At 43.2% G+C, this 13754-nt stretch overlaps 1 protein-coding gene across 4 annotated transcripts in view; it reads right to left on the bottom strand.

Annotated features, from left to right (window-relative positions):
* OGT (O-linked N-acetylglucosamine (GlcNAc) transferase) overlaps positions 1-12638 on the bottom strand; it is a 94685-nt gene extending 82047 nt beyond the window's left edge. The window contains exon 1 of one of the 4 annotated variants that reach the window (XM_068247523.1): positions 12524-12638. In XM_068247523.1, coding sequence (XP_068103624.1) covers positions 12524-12569 — 46 coding nt within the window. In that variant the 5' untranslated portion in view covers positions 12570-12638. Of the gene's footprint in view, positions 1-12182; positions 12346-12523 lie in introns of those variants that run through there. The other 3 variants (XM_068247520.1, XM_068247521.1, XM_068247524.1) reach the window with 3 other exon arrangements.
* Between the last annotated feature and the right edge of the window lie 1116 nt (positions 12639-13754).

The raw sequence follows: 13754 nt of genomic DNA, 5'->3' as shown, positions 1-13754 counted from the left end.
TAGGCTGCTAATTTCACTATCTCCTATTACACTGCCACACATTATACTGTCTGCTGGCCCCCCAATTTAGTGCTTCTTGTTACAGTACCACCTATTATAGTGTGCTCGATTATACTTCCCCCACGATGGGGTAAAATGCCAAGGAACCCCTGCAGAGTCCTCAAGGAACCCTGGGGTTCCAGGGAACCCTGGTTGAGAAAGCCTGATCTAAACTTAACTAAAACTAAATAAAGACAAGTTACTTGTTATAGTTAGTTTTTCACCTCGGATCCGCTTTAATGTTAGTTGATTCAGATGATTAGGCCAATATCTCGTTTAGAGAACCTTTTCATGATTTGCACATTTTTTGAGTTAGTTATTGTGGGTTTTCATGAGCTGTATGGCAAAATCATCAATATTAAAACAATAAAAGGCTTGATCTACTTCAGTTGTGTGTAATGAATCTAAAATACATGAAAGTCTAAAGTTTATCAGTACATTACAGAAAATAATGAACTTTATCACAATATGCTAATTTTTTTAGAAGGACCTGTATAAGTAACCTAAATAGAGATGGTTGATTAGATACTAATAAAATTTGACAGTTTGACAGGTCTGAGTGGTCCACTTCCAGACCATAGAATTCTAGTGGTTCGTAAATTATATCGGTTTGCTACTGCTTGAGTACATTTCCTGGAACACTTGTTTTTTTTTTAGTTCGGTTCTTTGTTTGGGTTTTCTTTCACATGTAACAGTTGTAAGGCCAGTTATTGTACGTATGAAGTCATGCTTCTTGGGTAATTGTGACAAGTTATTCTCACTATATCAATGACCTCTGTTTTACCATTGATTTGCCAACACTTCTGGCTGTATTTCCGATGTGTTTTAATAACAAAACAAAAAAAATTGTAAACTAATGAATTTTGACTGGATTCAAATTTGATGTTAATTTCAAAAAGCTTGGAAGTAGACCAATCAAGTTCAGAAGGTGATAACTTCAATTGGTCCAATTCCAAGCTGCATACATGTGCATAAAATTAACATAACCTATGTATCAAATGAATTATTTGTCGCTAGTCTAGTTTAAGGGACCCAGCAGGAATACTCATAGGGAACAATTCCTCAATAGCACCCTCTACAGCCTAGGTTCTTAACATGTGGTACACATACCCCAGGAGGTACTTGATGGTTCCAGTGGGTACTCAGGATTGATATACTTAACCAAAAATAACAAATTTAGAGTTTTAGAAAATGATAAATCTTAAACATCAAATTAAAATTTTAGCTAGTTAAAAGCAATAGTAAATGCTTGAAAATTGTTTAGAACCAATTATGTAGTACAAATAAATATATATTTGTCAAGGGGTACTTTATTATTATTATTATTTAGTATTTATATAGCGCCGACATATTACGCAGCGCTGTACAGTGTGTGTATATATATTATATATATATATATATATATATATATATATATATATATATATATATATATATATATATATATATATATATATATATATAGTCACTAACTGTCCCTCAAAAGGAGCTCACAATCTAATCCCTACCATTGCCATATGTCTATATTATGTAGTGTAAGTACTGTAGTCTAGGGCCAATTTTTTTTTTTAGGGGGAGCCAATTAACTTATCCGTATGTTTTTGGAATGTGGGAGGAAACCAGAGTGCCCGGAGGAAACCCACGCAGACACGTGCCAGGGGGTAGTTACTATCTCAGAAAAAGTTAGAAAAAAAAAATTATATCTATACACTTGCTCTACTTACATAACATGTATTGCACTGTCCACGTTTTGATTTGTGATTTTTCTACAGAAAGGGCCGTTTCCACTAGAGCAAATCTGCATGCGTTTTTTGCATGCAGATTCGCATAGCCAATATTAGTCAATGGGCCTGTTTCCACTTGTCAGGAAATCTGCGCGGTGGACTGCAGAAAAAATATCCGCACAGCAGAGCCATCGGAATTTGCACACCTCAAGGCTAGTGTGCAATTTGCATGTAATGTATCAAATAGGAAATTCGTAAGACGCATTAATAGTGTTGAGCGCAACATAAAACTTGCTTACAATTTCAGTCAGGAAAAAATTATCTTTTTTGGATTTGCTGCTAACTATTGAGGGTGATCAGATATGTACATCATCATATCGTAAACCCACAGCAGGCAACAGCCTCCTCCACGCCACCAGCCACCATCCAAACCACCTAATTAGAGGGATCCCATATGGTCAGTTCCTGTGTTTACGCAGGAACTGCTCCACTGATACCTGCTTCAGAAATGAATCCAGAGAAATGTACCAGAGGTTCCGTGAGCGAGGTTACCCCCACAAGATCCTTAAAAGGGCACTAAGAAAGGCCTGGGACAAAAATCGAGAGGACCTACTAGACGGAGGAGGGCGAGATGTGCCAGGCCATAATGTCCCACCAGGTGGGGGGGGGGGGGGGACAGTGGTCCATCTGAGGATAGGATCAAAATGATCACCACGTATGGGGCACACTGGGACAAACTGCACCAATTGATGGGACGACACTGGCATATACTGACAGGTTCAGCTGAGATTGCAAAGATAATTGATCCTACCCCTAAGATAGTGGCCAGAAGGGCTAATAATCTAAAAGACATGTTACTTAGCAGTGAATATAGAAGCAGCCCACCCCTGAGGACCTGGTTGAATAAAACCCCAATTCAGGGGATGCATAGGTGCGGAAAATGCAAGGCATGTCCCTATGTACATAAGGCCAAAACGTTCTGGGATAGTGGAGGTGCCAATGAATTTCAAATAAGATCATTTATAAACTGTGATACTGAAAATGTTGTCTATATGATATCTTGCCCATGTGGCCTTATGTATATAGGGATGACTGAAAGGGCTTTAAAAGTCCGTATCCATGAGCATATGTGCAGTATTGTAAATGGGGATATGGATACAACCCTAGGCAGACACTATGCCACTGAACATGGGAGTAGATTGCAAGGTACACTGTTCAAGGGCATTTACAAACTGAATATGTCCAAGCAGAGGGGTGATATGACCAATGAATTCGGGCCTTTTTCCACTAGCCTGCGATTTGATTCTGATCGCAAATCGCAAGGTACATTAAACTAATGGAAACTGCAGCAGCAATTTCCATTAGTGTGATCCGATTGCGATGCGATTTTGGTCAAAGCGCAATCGTCATCCTGCCGCGTTTTGTATGCGATTGAGCTGTACTATAATGAGTATAGTAGCGCAATCGCATGGTGGAAATTGAAACGCGATTGCGATCAGAATCGCGATCGCATTTCATAGTGGAAAAGGGCCCTTACTGTGTAAAGAGGGGATGTGGATCTTTCGACTCCAAACTCTTAGCCCCTATGGTCTGAATAATGACTTCAACTTAAAGTCGTATCTGAAAAAACAGATCTATACTAGAAGGAGATAGAGATGCAACAGAGATTGCTTATCTATAGTTAGTAATAGGTGAGCGATAGTATTAGCCCGTGAGTGAATGAAAGTATGACAGATGCGGCAAGTGTGTCATACTCAGAGTGGATTTGAGGTAAACAAATATATGCCTTGAATACAATCTATAGAAGCCTCTTCTCCCCTGGCTTAAAAAACCCCCACCCACCCCCCCTGCCAAATTTAAATATAATGCGATCAAGGACAGTGCTGGTGTGATACCGGATAACTGGATCGAAAAGAACTACAATGTTACAAAGCTATCATTACAAAGTAGAGCGGAGCATTGTCTGTCTGTGACGTGTGAAGTATGAGGATATCGGGAGAGCATTGGGACTTCCTAGAGCCCCCATTACCTCTACGGAGCTGTTGTGTATACTAGCAACAGTTGCTAGACAGGAGGAGGAGTGAAAGAATGCACGCTGTATAAAGGAAGGAAAGAGTACGCCCATCAGTACATCCTGACGAATCGCCTGTAAGAGGCGGGAAATGCGTCGATGGGCGGAGCCTAGTGCACCACGTAAACGTCACATCCATACTAGCGGATGTTACCGACTCTGGAGCCGCCAATGCACCACTCCATGCGTGCCGCCACTGCCGATTGCGGCTTGGAGCAGCGGAATACAGCCGACAGCTGATACTGCCTTTTAGGCGCAGCACTAAGGTATTACCCTGACTGGGCATACCTCACCCCGGCCACCGCTCTAAGAGGGACTGCCTGAGCATACGCTCAACACAAGTTGGAGGACTGTGCCGTCCTCTCACCATATGGGACACCGTGCAGTATCATCAAGTGGGTACCCACACAGCAAGCTACAACGGAGGTGGTAAGAGTGACTTTCTATTTGGAAGCTATTCCCTATCCCTGTGGAGATCTTTGTTTATCTAATTGAATATCGCTGCTGTGCAGGTGGACTCAGTGGCCCCTATGGGAGCAGCCTCCCAAGCATCACGCACTGCAATTAAGTTGAGCAACGCTTAGGAGTGAGTGGGCGCCATTGTATGGATGTATGGATGGACGCATGATGCCGGCCTAGACTAGATAGTTGCTGTCAAGGTTAGAGCATCTCATTGTTGGTGCCTAGATACTCCGCAAGTTTTTTACTGGTTATTTTATGAAGCTGATATTTGCATGCAAATCAAGCTATGAAATTGTGTCATTTTTGTATTTATCAATAAATTTCTACTATTTGATCTATACATCCTGAACCCTAGCCAAAATCTTTTATACTAATTGCGTACTTGTGATGTTTACTATGCCAGGGGGTAGTTACTATCTCAGAAAAAGTAAAAAAAAAAAATTATATCTATACACTTGCTCTACTTACAACACATATGTATTGCACTGTCCACGTTTTGATTTGTGATTTTTCTACAGTAAGGGCCGTTTCCACTAGAGCAAATCTGCATGCGTTTTTAGCATGCAGATTTGCATAGCCAATATTAGTCAATGGGCCCGTTTCCACTTGTCAGGAAATCTGTGCGGTGGACTGCAGAAAAAATATCTGCACAGCAGAGCCATCGGAATTTGCACACCTCAAGGCTAGTGTGCAATTTGCATGTAATGTATTAAATAGGAAATTCGCACGCGTTTTCGCTATGCAAATTCTCCTTGCGAATTCATATATGTTGTCGTGTAAAATCAATGTAAAAGCACACAGGCACTGACATGGTTAAAAATTGCATACTTACAAAAATACACAAAAACGTATGCAAATTAGTTTATGCGTTTTCTGCAAAGAAATCACACCGTACTAGTGGAAACGGGCCCAGAACAAAAACAAAAAAAAAAAACCCTTAGCATTTCCCATTTTAAAGAAAATCTGTAACAAAAAAAAGTTCCCCTAGGGGGTACTCACCTCGGGTGGGGGAAGCCTCCGGATCCTATCAAGGCTTCCCCCGTCCTCCTGTGTCCCACGGTGGCGGCGATAACGCTCCCCAAACAGCGGGGATGTAAATATTTACCTTTCCGACTCCAGCACAGTATCGGCTCTCCACTCGGAGATAGGCGGAAATAGCCGATCGCTGCCGGGCTGCTCTACTGCACAGGTGCAAGTCGCCTGCGCAGTAGAGCGGACCCGACGGAAATTGGCTATTTTCGCCTATCTCCGTGGGAAGAGCCGCAACAGCGCCCCCGCTGGAGCCAGAAAAGGTAAATATTGCACAGCTTGACAAATTGTCGGCTGTGTGTTCCGTGGGCTGCAGCGAGACCGCCGTGGGACACAGGAGGACGCCTCGATAGGGTCCAGATGCTTCCCCCTACTGAGGTGAGTACCTCCCAAGGGAACTTTTTCTTTACAGAATCTTTTTAAAGGACTTACGAGCTCAAATGATAAAGTGAAATACCTTTTTAAAGGAGTAACTGTAAAGCCCCGTCTACACGGGGAGATGTAGCGATCCGGCGGCTCGATTAGCCGCTGGATCGCCTCTTCCGCGTGCCCGCCGCGTCCCCGCTCTGCATTCGATTACCCGCTCGTCCCCGCCGGCACCGCTTATCTTCCGCTCGATTCCCTGCCATTGTCCCCTCGCGGGGAGCGAGCAGGGAATCGGCGGTACGGAGATCCGTCCTGTCGGATCTTATCAATCGAGCCGCATCAGCGGCTCGATTGATAAGGAGCATCGCGCCCGCATCTACTCGTATAGATGCGGCTTTAAACATGAAAAACAAAATCAATTCTCTATTTCTATCTGTTGATCATATAAAAGGAATGCTAAAAAGGCAATGCATAACTTAAACCACTTGACCACTGAGGGGTTTTACCCCTTGAACACCAGAGCAATTTTCACCTTTCAGTGCTCCGTCCATTAATTCGTCTATAACTTTATTATTACTTATCGCAATGAAATGAACTATATCTTGTTTTTTTTCGCCACCAATTAGGCTTTCTTTAGGTGGGACATTATGCCAAGAATTTTTTTTTATTCTAAATGTGTTTAAATAGGAAAATAGGAAACAATTTGGGGAAATTTTTTTTTCAGTTTTCGGCCATTATAGTTTTTAACCACTTCAGCCTTCAGTCGTTTTCACTTTATGCATCCGAGCAATGTTCACCTCCCATTAGTTAGCCTATAACTATCACTACTTATCAGAATGAACTGATCTATATCTTGTTTTTTCCGCCACCAATTAGGCTTTCTTTGGGTGGTAAATTTTGCTAAGAGCCACTTTACTGTAAATGCATTTTAACAGGAAGAATAAAAGAAAAAAAACGGAAAAAAGATCATTATTTCTCAGTTTTCAGCCATTATAGTTTTAAAATAATACATGCCTCCATAATTAAAACTCACGTATTATATTTGCCCATATGTCCCGGTTATTACACCGTTAAAATTATGTCCCTATAACAATGTATGGCGACAATATTTTATTTAGAAATAAAGGTGCATTTTTCCCGTTTTGCATCGATCACTATTTACAAGTTTAAAATAAAAAAAAGTATAGAAATATTTCATCTTTACATTGATATTTAAAAAGTTTAGACCCTTAGGTAAATATTTACATGTTTTTTTTATTATTGTAATTTTTTTTTTTATATTAAACATTTTATTTGGGTATTTTTTGGGAGGGTGGGATGTAAACAGAAATTTTATAATGTAAATGTATGAAGGTTTTTTTTTTGTTTTTTTTTACTTTTTACTTTTCGTTGTAGTTTTACCTTTTGGCCACAAGATGGCGGCCATGAGTTTACATGACGTCACTCTAAGCGTAACACACGCTTAGAGGGACGTACGGGGGACGCAACAGCGAGAAAAAGCGGAGCTTCTGAGAGAAGCTGTCGCTTTTTCTGCGGGGGAGAGGAATTAGTGATCGGGCACCATAGCCCGATTCACTGATTCGTGGGCTAACGATCCGCGGCCGGGAGCACGCGTGCTCACGCGCGATCAGCCGCGGGAGCACGCGTGCTCACGCGCGATCAGCCGCGGGAGCGCGCGGACGCGCACATGGCCTCCTGGGCGTAGCTAGTACGTCCAGGAGGCCAAAGTAGTTAAATAATGCATGCTACTGTAATTAAAACCCATGAAATGTATTTGCCCATTTGTCCCGGTTATAAAACAGTTTAAATTATGTCCCTATCACAATGTTTGGCGCCAATATTTTATTTGAAAATAAAGGTGCATTTTTTTCAGTTTTGCATCCATCCCTAATTACAAGCCCATAGTTTATAAAGTAACAGTGTTGTACCCTATTGACAAAGATTTAAAAAGTTCAGTCTCTAAGGTAACTATTTATGTTTTGTTTTTTTTTTTGTTTTTTTAATTACAAAAAAAAAATAAAAATTGGGGAGTGTGGGAGGTAATGAGTTAATTTATTGTGTAAATGTAATGTGTTTGTATATGTAAAATGCTTTAGGGTGTAGTTTTACTATTTGGCCACAAGATGTCCACAGTGTGTTTGCTTACATGCGACCTGTAAGCGTCCGGAAGGACGCTTACAGGAAGCAGTAGGAGGCTGAGAAGATCACAATGATCGTGCTGTTTCTAATAGAAGCAGCGGATCATTGCAGGGGCTTAGATCAACGAACGGGAATGGATTTTCCCATTCATCTCCGGGCAAGCGGCATGTACGAGCGGCGGGAGCGTGCGCACAAGCAGCGGGAGCGCGGACAGCGGCGGTAGCGCGGAAGGTACGGATTTCTCCATCCCTGGTTATTTAGGGGGGGGGAAAAAAAAGGGACGGAGAAATTCGTACCGCGGGGGGGTTAAGTGGTTAAAATCAATCTTACTTTTTTATTGCAGAGATTAATCCTCATGTCCCCAGCTAGTAATCAGCCCCAAAAGAGAAGTTGCAGTGCAGGCAGGGGGAGTTTCTGCACAGACAGCTAGTTCAGCCCGATTGGCTGCAGCTTGTGTCACTCTCACTCCTTTTCCTCTCATTGGCTGCCTCCCATGACTGTCCTCTCCCCACACTCCAGCCAGACAGGCATCTCCTCCGATTCATGAAGGCAGTGGCTGCTACCACCGTATTGCGTCCATGGGGACTCCCGCCGTCCCTGCTACCATTTCCTTAGGGATTCCCTGCATTTACAATCAACCCTGTAGCATCCCCAGCTTGGTGGGACGCTACTGGTGTGGGGAGAAGAGAAGGGGGGGTAAGGGAGGAAATGACCTCACCATTGGCTTCAGCTAAGAGTAAAGATGGCCCCTGCCAGCGAACAGAATTCTCTTCATTTACTTTTTTTTATTTTATAAAGTTCACTGAAATCAACACTTGGACCATGCAATACACGTTATGTAAGAGTTAGTATTTATCTACTTATATATGTTTTTTTTTTATCTGGCATAGTATGGCTGACAGCTCCTCTTTAAAGTGAACCTTAAGTCAGAAAAAAAAAAAAATGAGTTTTACTCACCTGGGGCTTCTACCAGCCCCCTGCAGCAGTCCTGTGCCCTCGCAGCCACTCACTAATCCTCTGGTCCCCTGCTGCCAGCTAGTTTCGTTTTTGCCGACAGGCCCGTCAGGACTGGCCACGTGTAGCTTCCTCCGCATTCCCGACTGTAATTAGCTCTATTGCAGGCTGCAACGCGTACAAAAATACGCGTTGCCGCATATCTATGCGTTCGTAATGCTTTGTCTTGCCGAATATCTTTGCGTTCGTATGTACGCGTTGCGGCCCGCAATAGCGCTAATTACAGTCGGGTGTGCGGAAAAAGCTACGCGTGGCTGGGCCTGTTGGCAAAAATGAAACTAGCTGGCAGCGGGGGGACCAGAGGATTAGTGAGTGGCTGCGAGGGCACAGGACTGCTGCAGGGGGCTGGTAGAAGCCCCAGGTGAGTAAAACACTTTTTTTCTGACTTAAGGTTCTCTTTAAATTCTTTATGTATAGAGGATGCTAGGCCTGAACGATTTTAGGAAAAAATTGAATTGAGTGATTTCTGTCCAAAATTGCAATTTTGATTCGATTCACAATTTCCTTCAAATCAAGCTTTGTTCTCCCGGTCTCTCTTTGTGCCCCCTTTGCCTCTTTATGCCTCCTCTGGGTTTCTCTTTTGCCCCCTTTGTGTCTCTCTCTGTGCCCGCTCTGTCTCTGTGCCCACTCTGTGCCTCCTCTGTCCCCCAAGCTGCATCAGTTCTGGACATACCTTCCACCACGAGTCCAGCGATGCCCGTCTATCCACTTCGCCTCCTGCAGGCTCTAATGCACGGAATACTTCCTGTATATCATGTGACCCTGAGTTTTGTCAAGCACAAGAGCTGGCAGACAGCGATGGACTCGTGTGGAAGGTATGTCCAACGCTGAGGGCTGCACGCGCCGGAACTTTGGGGAAGTTTGAAGCCACTTCTTCAAACGTCCCCATGTGTAAATGACGTGATCACGATAATCGCCGCTTTGACGATTCTGAAATTGTGATCTTAGTGATCGCGATTTCGGTTTAAATTCGATTTATCTTTCAGGCCTAGAGGATGCCATCGAATCCCTCTCATTCATTCCGCCTTGCCCCTGCTTCAATAGCCCCCCCCCCCCCCCCCCCCCGGTCAGGTCCTGACCCCACTGAATGAGTCAGATTAAAATTCCCTGCTCAATATGGCTGCCACAGATGGCAGCGGCTGCGCAGCTCTAGGGCCTCCTGCCGCCGCGTCATCAGTCATGACTTGATGAAGCGGAGGGAGGAGGCCCTAGAGCGGTGCAGCCGCAATCGCGTCTATGCGGACACTGCTCAGCCATCTGTGGCGGCCATATTGAGCGGGGAATTTTAACCCGACCTGGTCGGTGGGGTTGGCACCCGACCGGGGGAGGGATTGGTTTGCGCTATTGAAAGGGGGCCAAGCGGAATGAACGGGTGGGCTTTTTTTTTATCATTTGAGCTCGTAAGTCCTTTAAGTGTGGCCATTTTGAAGTCATTTCCTGCCCTACTCCTCTGCCTGGTTTGCCCACCCTTCACTATGGAAAGTGCATTGTCTCAACATGAGGAATATTGGCCAGAGAGGAAAAGAGGTGTGGGAGGAGAAAACAGGAGGGAAAGAGACTTTAGCCAATCAGGCTGCATTAGTTAAGTCTGAGGGGAAATAGAGAAGCAAAGGACAACCCAGCATGCCCTGCAACTTCCTTTTTGTGTACCAAATTTTGTGTGTACCAAATAAAGAGTCAGGTAAGCTGGGTAACGATCATTTATCAACAAGTAATAGTGATTTTAACTTTTGGATTGCCTGGTTAGCATCCCTATTACTTGTTTACCAGATAAAAATAAAGGATTTTATGCCCGACAGTTACACTTTAAACTAGACTAGCACCACATTTTTTAGCATTTCAATGACTCTCTCTAAACCTAAACTTTCAATTTAGTACCAATAAACCACATACCTTATCTATTTCTTACACAACAGAACTACCCATTCAACTTACAGTCACATGTTCTCTTCATAGCATAAGTATGTACAGTATATACAGTTTCAGCTATGTATCATTGCTGATTACCAAAGACTTTGCAGCAATCACCCAAGGCACAAAATGTTTAGACGCACCAACACTCCGAGTTAAAAAAATATACAGGAAAAAAATAAATAAATATATGAGACAGCTCCCAAGCATCACCTTAGCAAAAGAGAAATATGGGGTTAAATAAAAGGTACACTAAAAACGCATTCTTATTGTGCATGTGTTAACTATTCCCTATTAAAGTTCTATATTTACAAAGCTACATATTTTGTTTTATATTGGCCGTAATACACCCACATGATTTACGGTACAAAGCCATGCACATAGATTATCTGACCACACCATCTCATTTAATAGTTCTTGGATCCAGCATTTTACTGTAAATCACAAGGTGTAAACATTTGGTGGATATAGTCCATCCAGAGGCAATTCTGACAAGCTTAGGGAAGGCTAGTGCTGGTAATTCAAGTAATGACATCATGGTTTAACATAAAAAAGGGGGATTTCTTCAACTTGCAACAAATCCTGTATACACAATTAGAGTACACACCAAGTGTTAAAAAAGACCTTGAAATAGTTACCTGAATCCTAGCGCTGGTTCCATTCCATTATACTGCAATCATGTTGAGGAACAATGGGGAGGGGGGGTATATTCACTAAACTGTGATAGTCAGAATAATGATATGCGTAGGACCTTAAGGCCAAGAACCCATCTTAAATCGCTATTGTAATCGCTAGCACTGCGTGAAAGCGTTTTATAAGCTATTTGAGATGCATTTTCTGGCAATTTAGGTATTGTATTGAGCCTAAATGCTGCATGTCCTTCGATTGCCATGAGACCTAATCGCAATCGCTCCAGTGGGCTCATCACCATAAACTTACATTACCAAAGCATCAGCAATTGTAAGGGCCCTTTTCCACTAGAGCGATTGTGATTGCTGAATCGCAAAATCGCAAATCGCTAGTGATTTTTAAATCGCTAGGGTTGTTACTTTATCATATAAATCATGAGAAGTATTTTCCACTACAGTGATTCGATTTGGAAATCGCTAATCGCAAATCGCAATCGCTTGCTGGAGCGATTTTTACAATGATAATGCAATGCAAATGAAAATCGCAAATCGCAATCGCATAACAGAATTAATGAAAAATCGCAATCGCAATCACTGGCGTTTGTGATTTGTGATTGCGATTGCTAGTGGAAAAAGGCCCTTAGAGCTCCAAAAACGCACTCTAGTGGGTCGCAGCCAATCAATACATTACATGCATTATGCTGTAGTCATCGTGTTTAAGTCCTTACAAACGTTATTCTGATTACTGCAGTTTAGTCAATATACCCTAATGTATATGACATTAAAATGACCACTTACTGAACAATGGATAAACCTGAATTCATAACTTCCTTGTGAATTAATTCTCTCGTCATACTTTCAAATGTTTATATAAAATACAGTATCCCTATTAGCTTTTCCACCGACAGGTTAGGAGAATTGACCATGGCACATAAACTATAGATTTTATATGTGAGTCTGCTGTATCTGGCATGTTTCCATCCCACAATGCACCGCTGCAGCGTGTCCGCCATGCACAATACACTGAGCTCCCAGAGGATGAACTCCACACAGCGCCGGTGGTGTCTCTCAGGAGCCCTCCGCGTGCCTTATCACTCATGCCTCACATCTGCTGGCCGTCAGCCGGGGCCATCACCTACCTGTGCTGTCAGCTACATTCCCCACTGATGCAGCCATGTCGATCATGAGAATAGAGCACGATCTTCTACCGGCCCCACTCAGCTCTGTGAAATGGCGCCTGACTGGAAAGACCGGCACTACATCCAGGAAAAGTAGTTCCTCCACTCCGCTCGCCCTGCTGGCCTGTTTGAGGTCAGCAAAATAAAATGATTCTACTGATGTGAAACGTTTTACCCTATGGTAAAATCCCACCCGATAAATAAATAAAAATAATGAACCGTGAGATAGTTTTCAAAGGCTACATACAAAACATGCAAAATATTCCTCCGCCGAGTGCAATGCGACAAACAGAGTAGAGTTACGCATGCGGTCTACGGGTGGGGTGCCAATAGTCGGAATCGGCCATGTTTTATGAGGGAATTGGGAGGCGCCTACGCCTTCTTTTGGGTTAACTCCTATTTTCGAACTACGTCTTACTGTTTGTTTTCTGCTGTAATTCTTATTATGCTGCATTTTTTTGCAGTGATTTACAGAGTGTATTGGGTAACTTTTGTTATGAATGGTGCTTAAAGCGGAATATAACCCTGCATTTCAACTTTGCTCTAAAATATTATTTACAGCATATTATATGCAAAAAGCATTTTTTTTTTACTAGACCAGCATTGGAAGGGTTAAACACAGAGGTTTTTAAAGTGAATGTTTACCGGATTAAAAAAGAAAAAGTCAGATACTCACCTAAGGAGAGGGAAGGCTCGGTCCTAATGAGCCTTCCCCCTCCTCTCCCGGTGCCCGGTCCCGCGCAGGATCCCCCGTGGCAGTATTCGACCAGTTCGGTCAAATACTGCCACTTCCGCATGCCTTCGGAAGCCTTCGGGAGCACTCGGGATCCCGATGACGCGGCCGCTCCATACTACGCATGCACGAGCGCCCTCTATGACGCACTCGCGCGTACGTAGTATGGAGCGGCCCGTCTTCGAAAGCCCGAGTGCTCCCGAAGACCTCCAAAGTCCCTGCGGCGGCGGACGCGAACGGGGGAGCCAGCGCAGCACCGAGCGCACCGGGAGAGGAGAGGGAAGGCTCATTAGGACCGAGCCTTCCCTCTCCTTAGGTGAGTATCTGACTTTTTCTTTTTTAATCCGGTGCCCATTGGCTTTAAAATTCTGTGGAGAGATATGCAGAAGTTCAGATTGCTACATTCCATTTAGTTATATGTATCTATTGATAAATGTTACACACTCTTTGGCTGTCCTC

Source organism: Hyperolius riggenbachi, chromosome 8 (assembly GCF_040937935.1).
Source record: "Hyperolius riggenbachi isolate aHypRig1 chromosome 8, aHypRig1.pri, whole genome shotgun sequence".
Lineage (NCBI taxonomy): Eukaryota > Metazoa > Chordata > Amphibia > Anura > Hyperoliidae > Hyperolius > Hyperolius riggenbachi.
The sequence above is the reverse complement of the archived record's forward strand: the minus strand, read 5'-3'. Positions and strand labels throughout refer to the sequence as shown.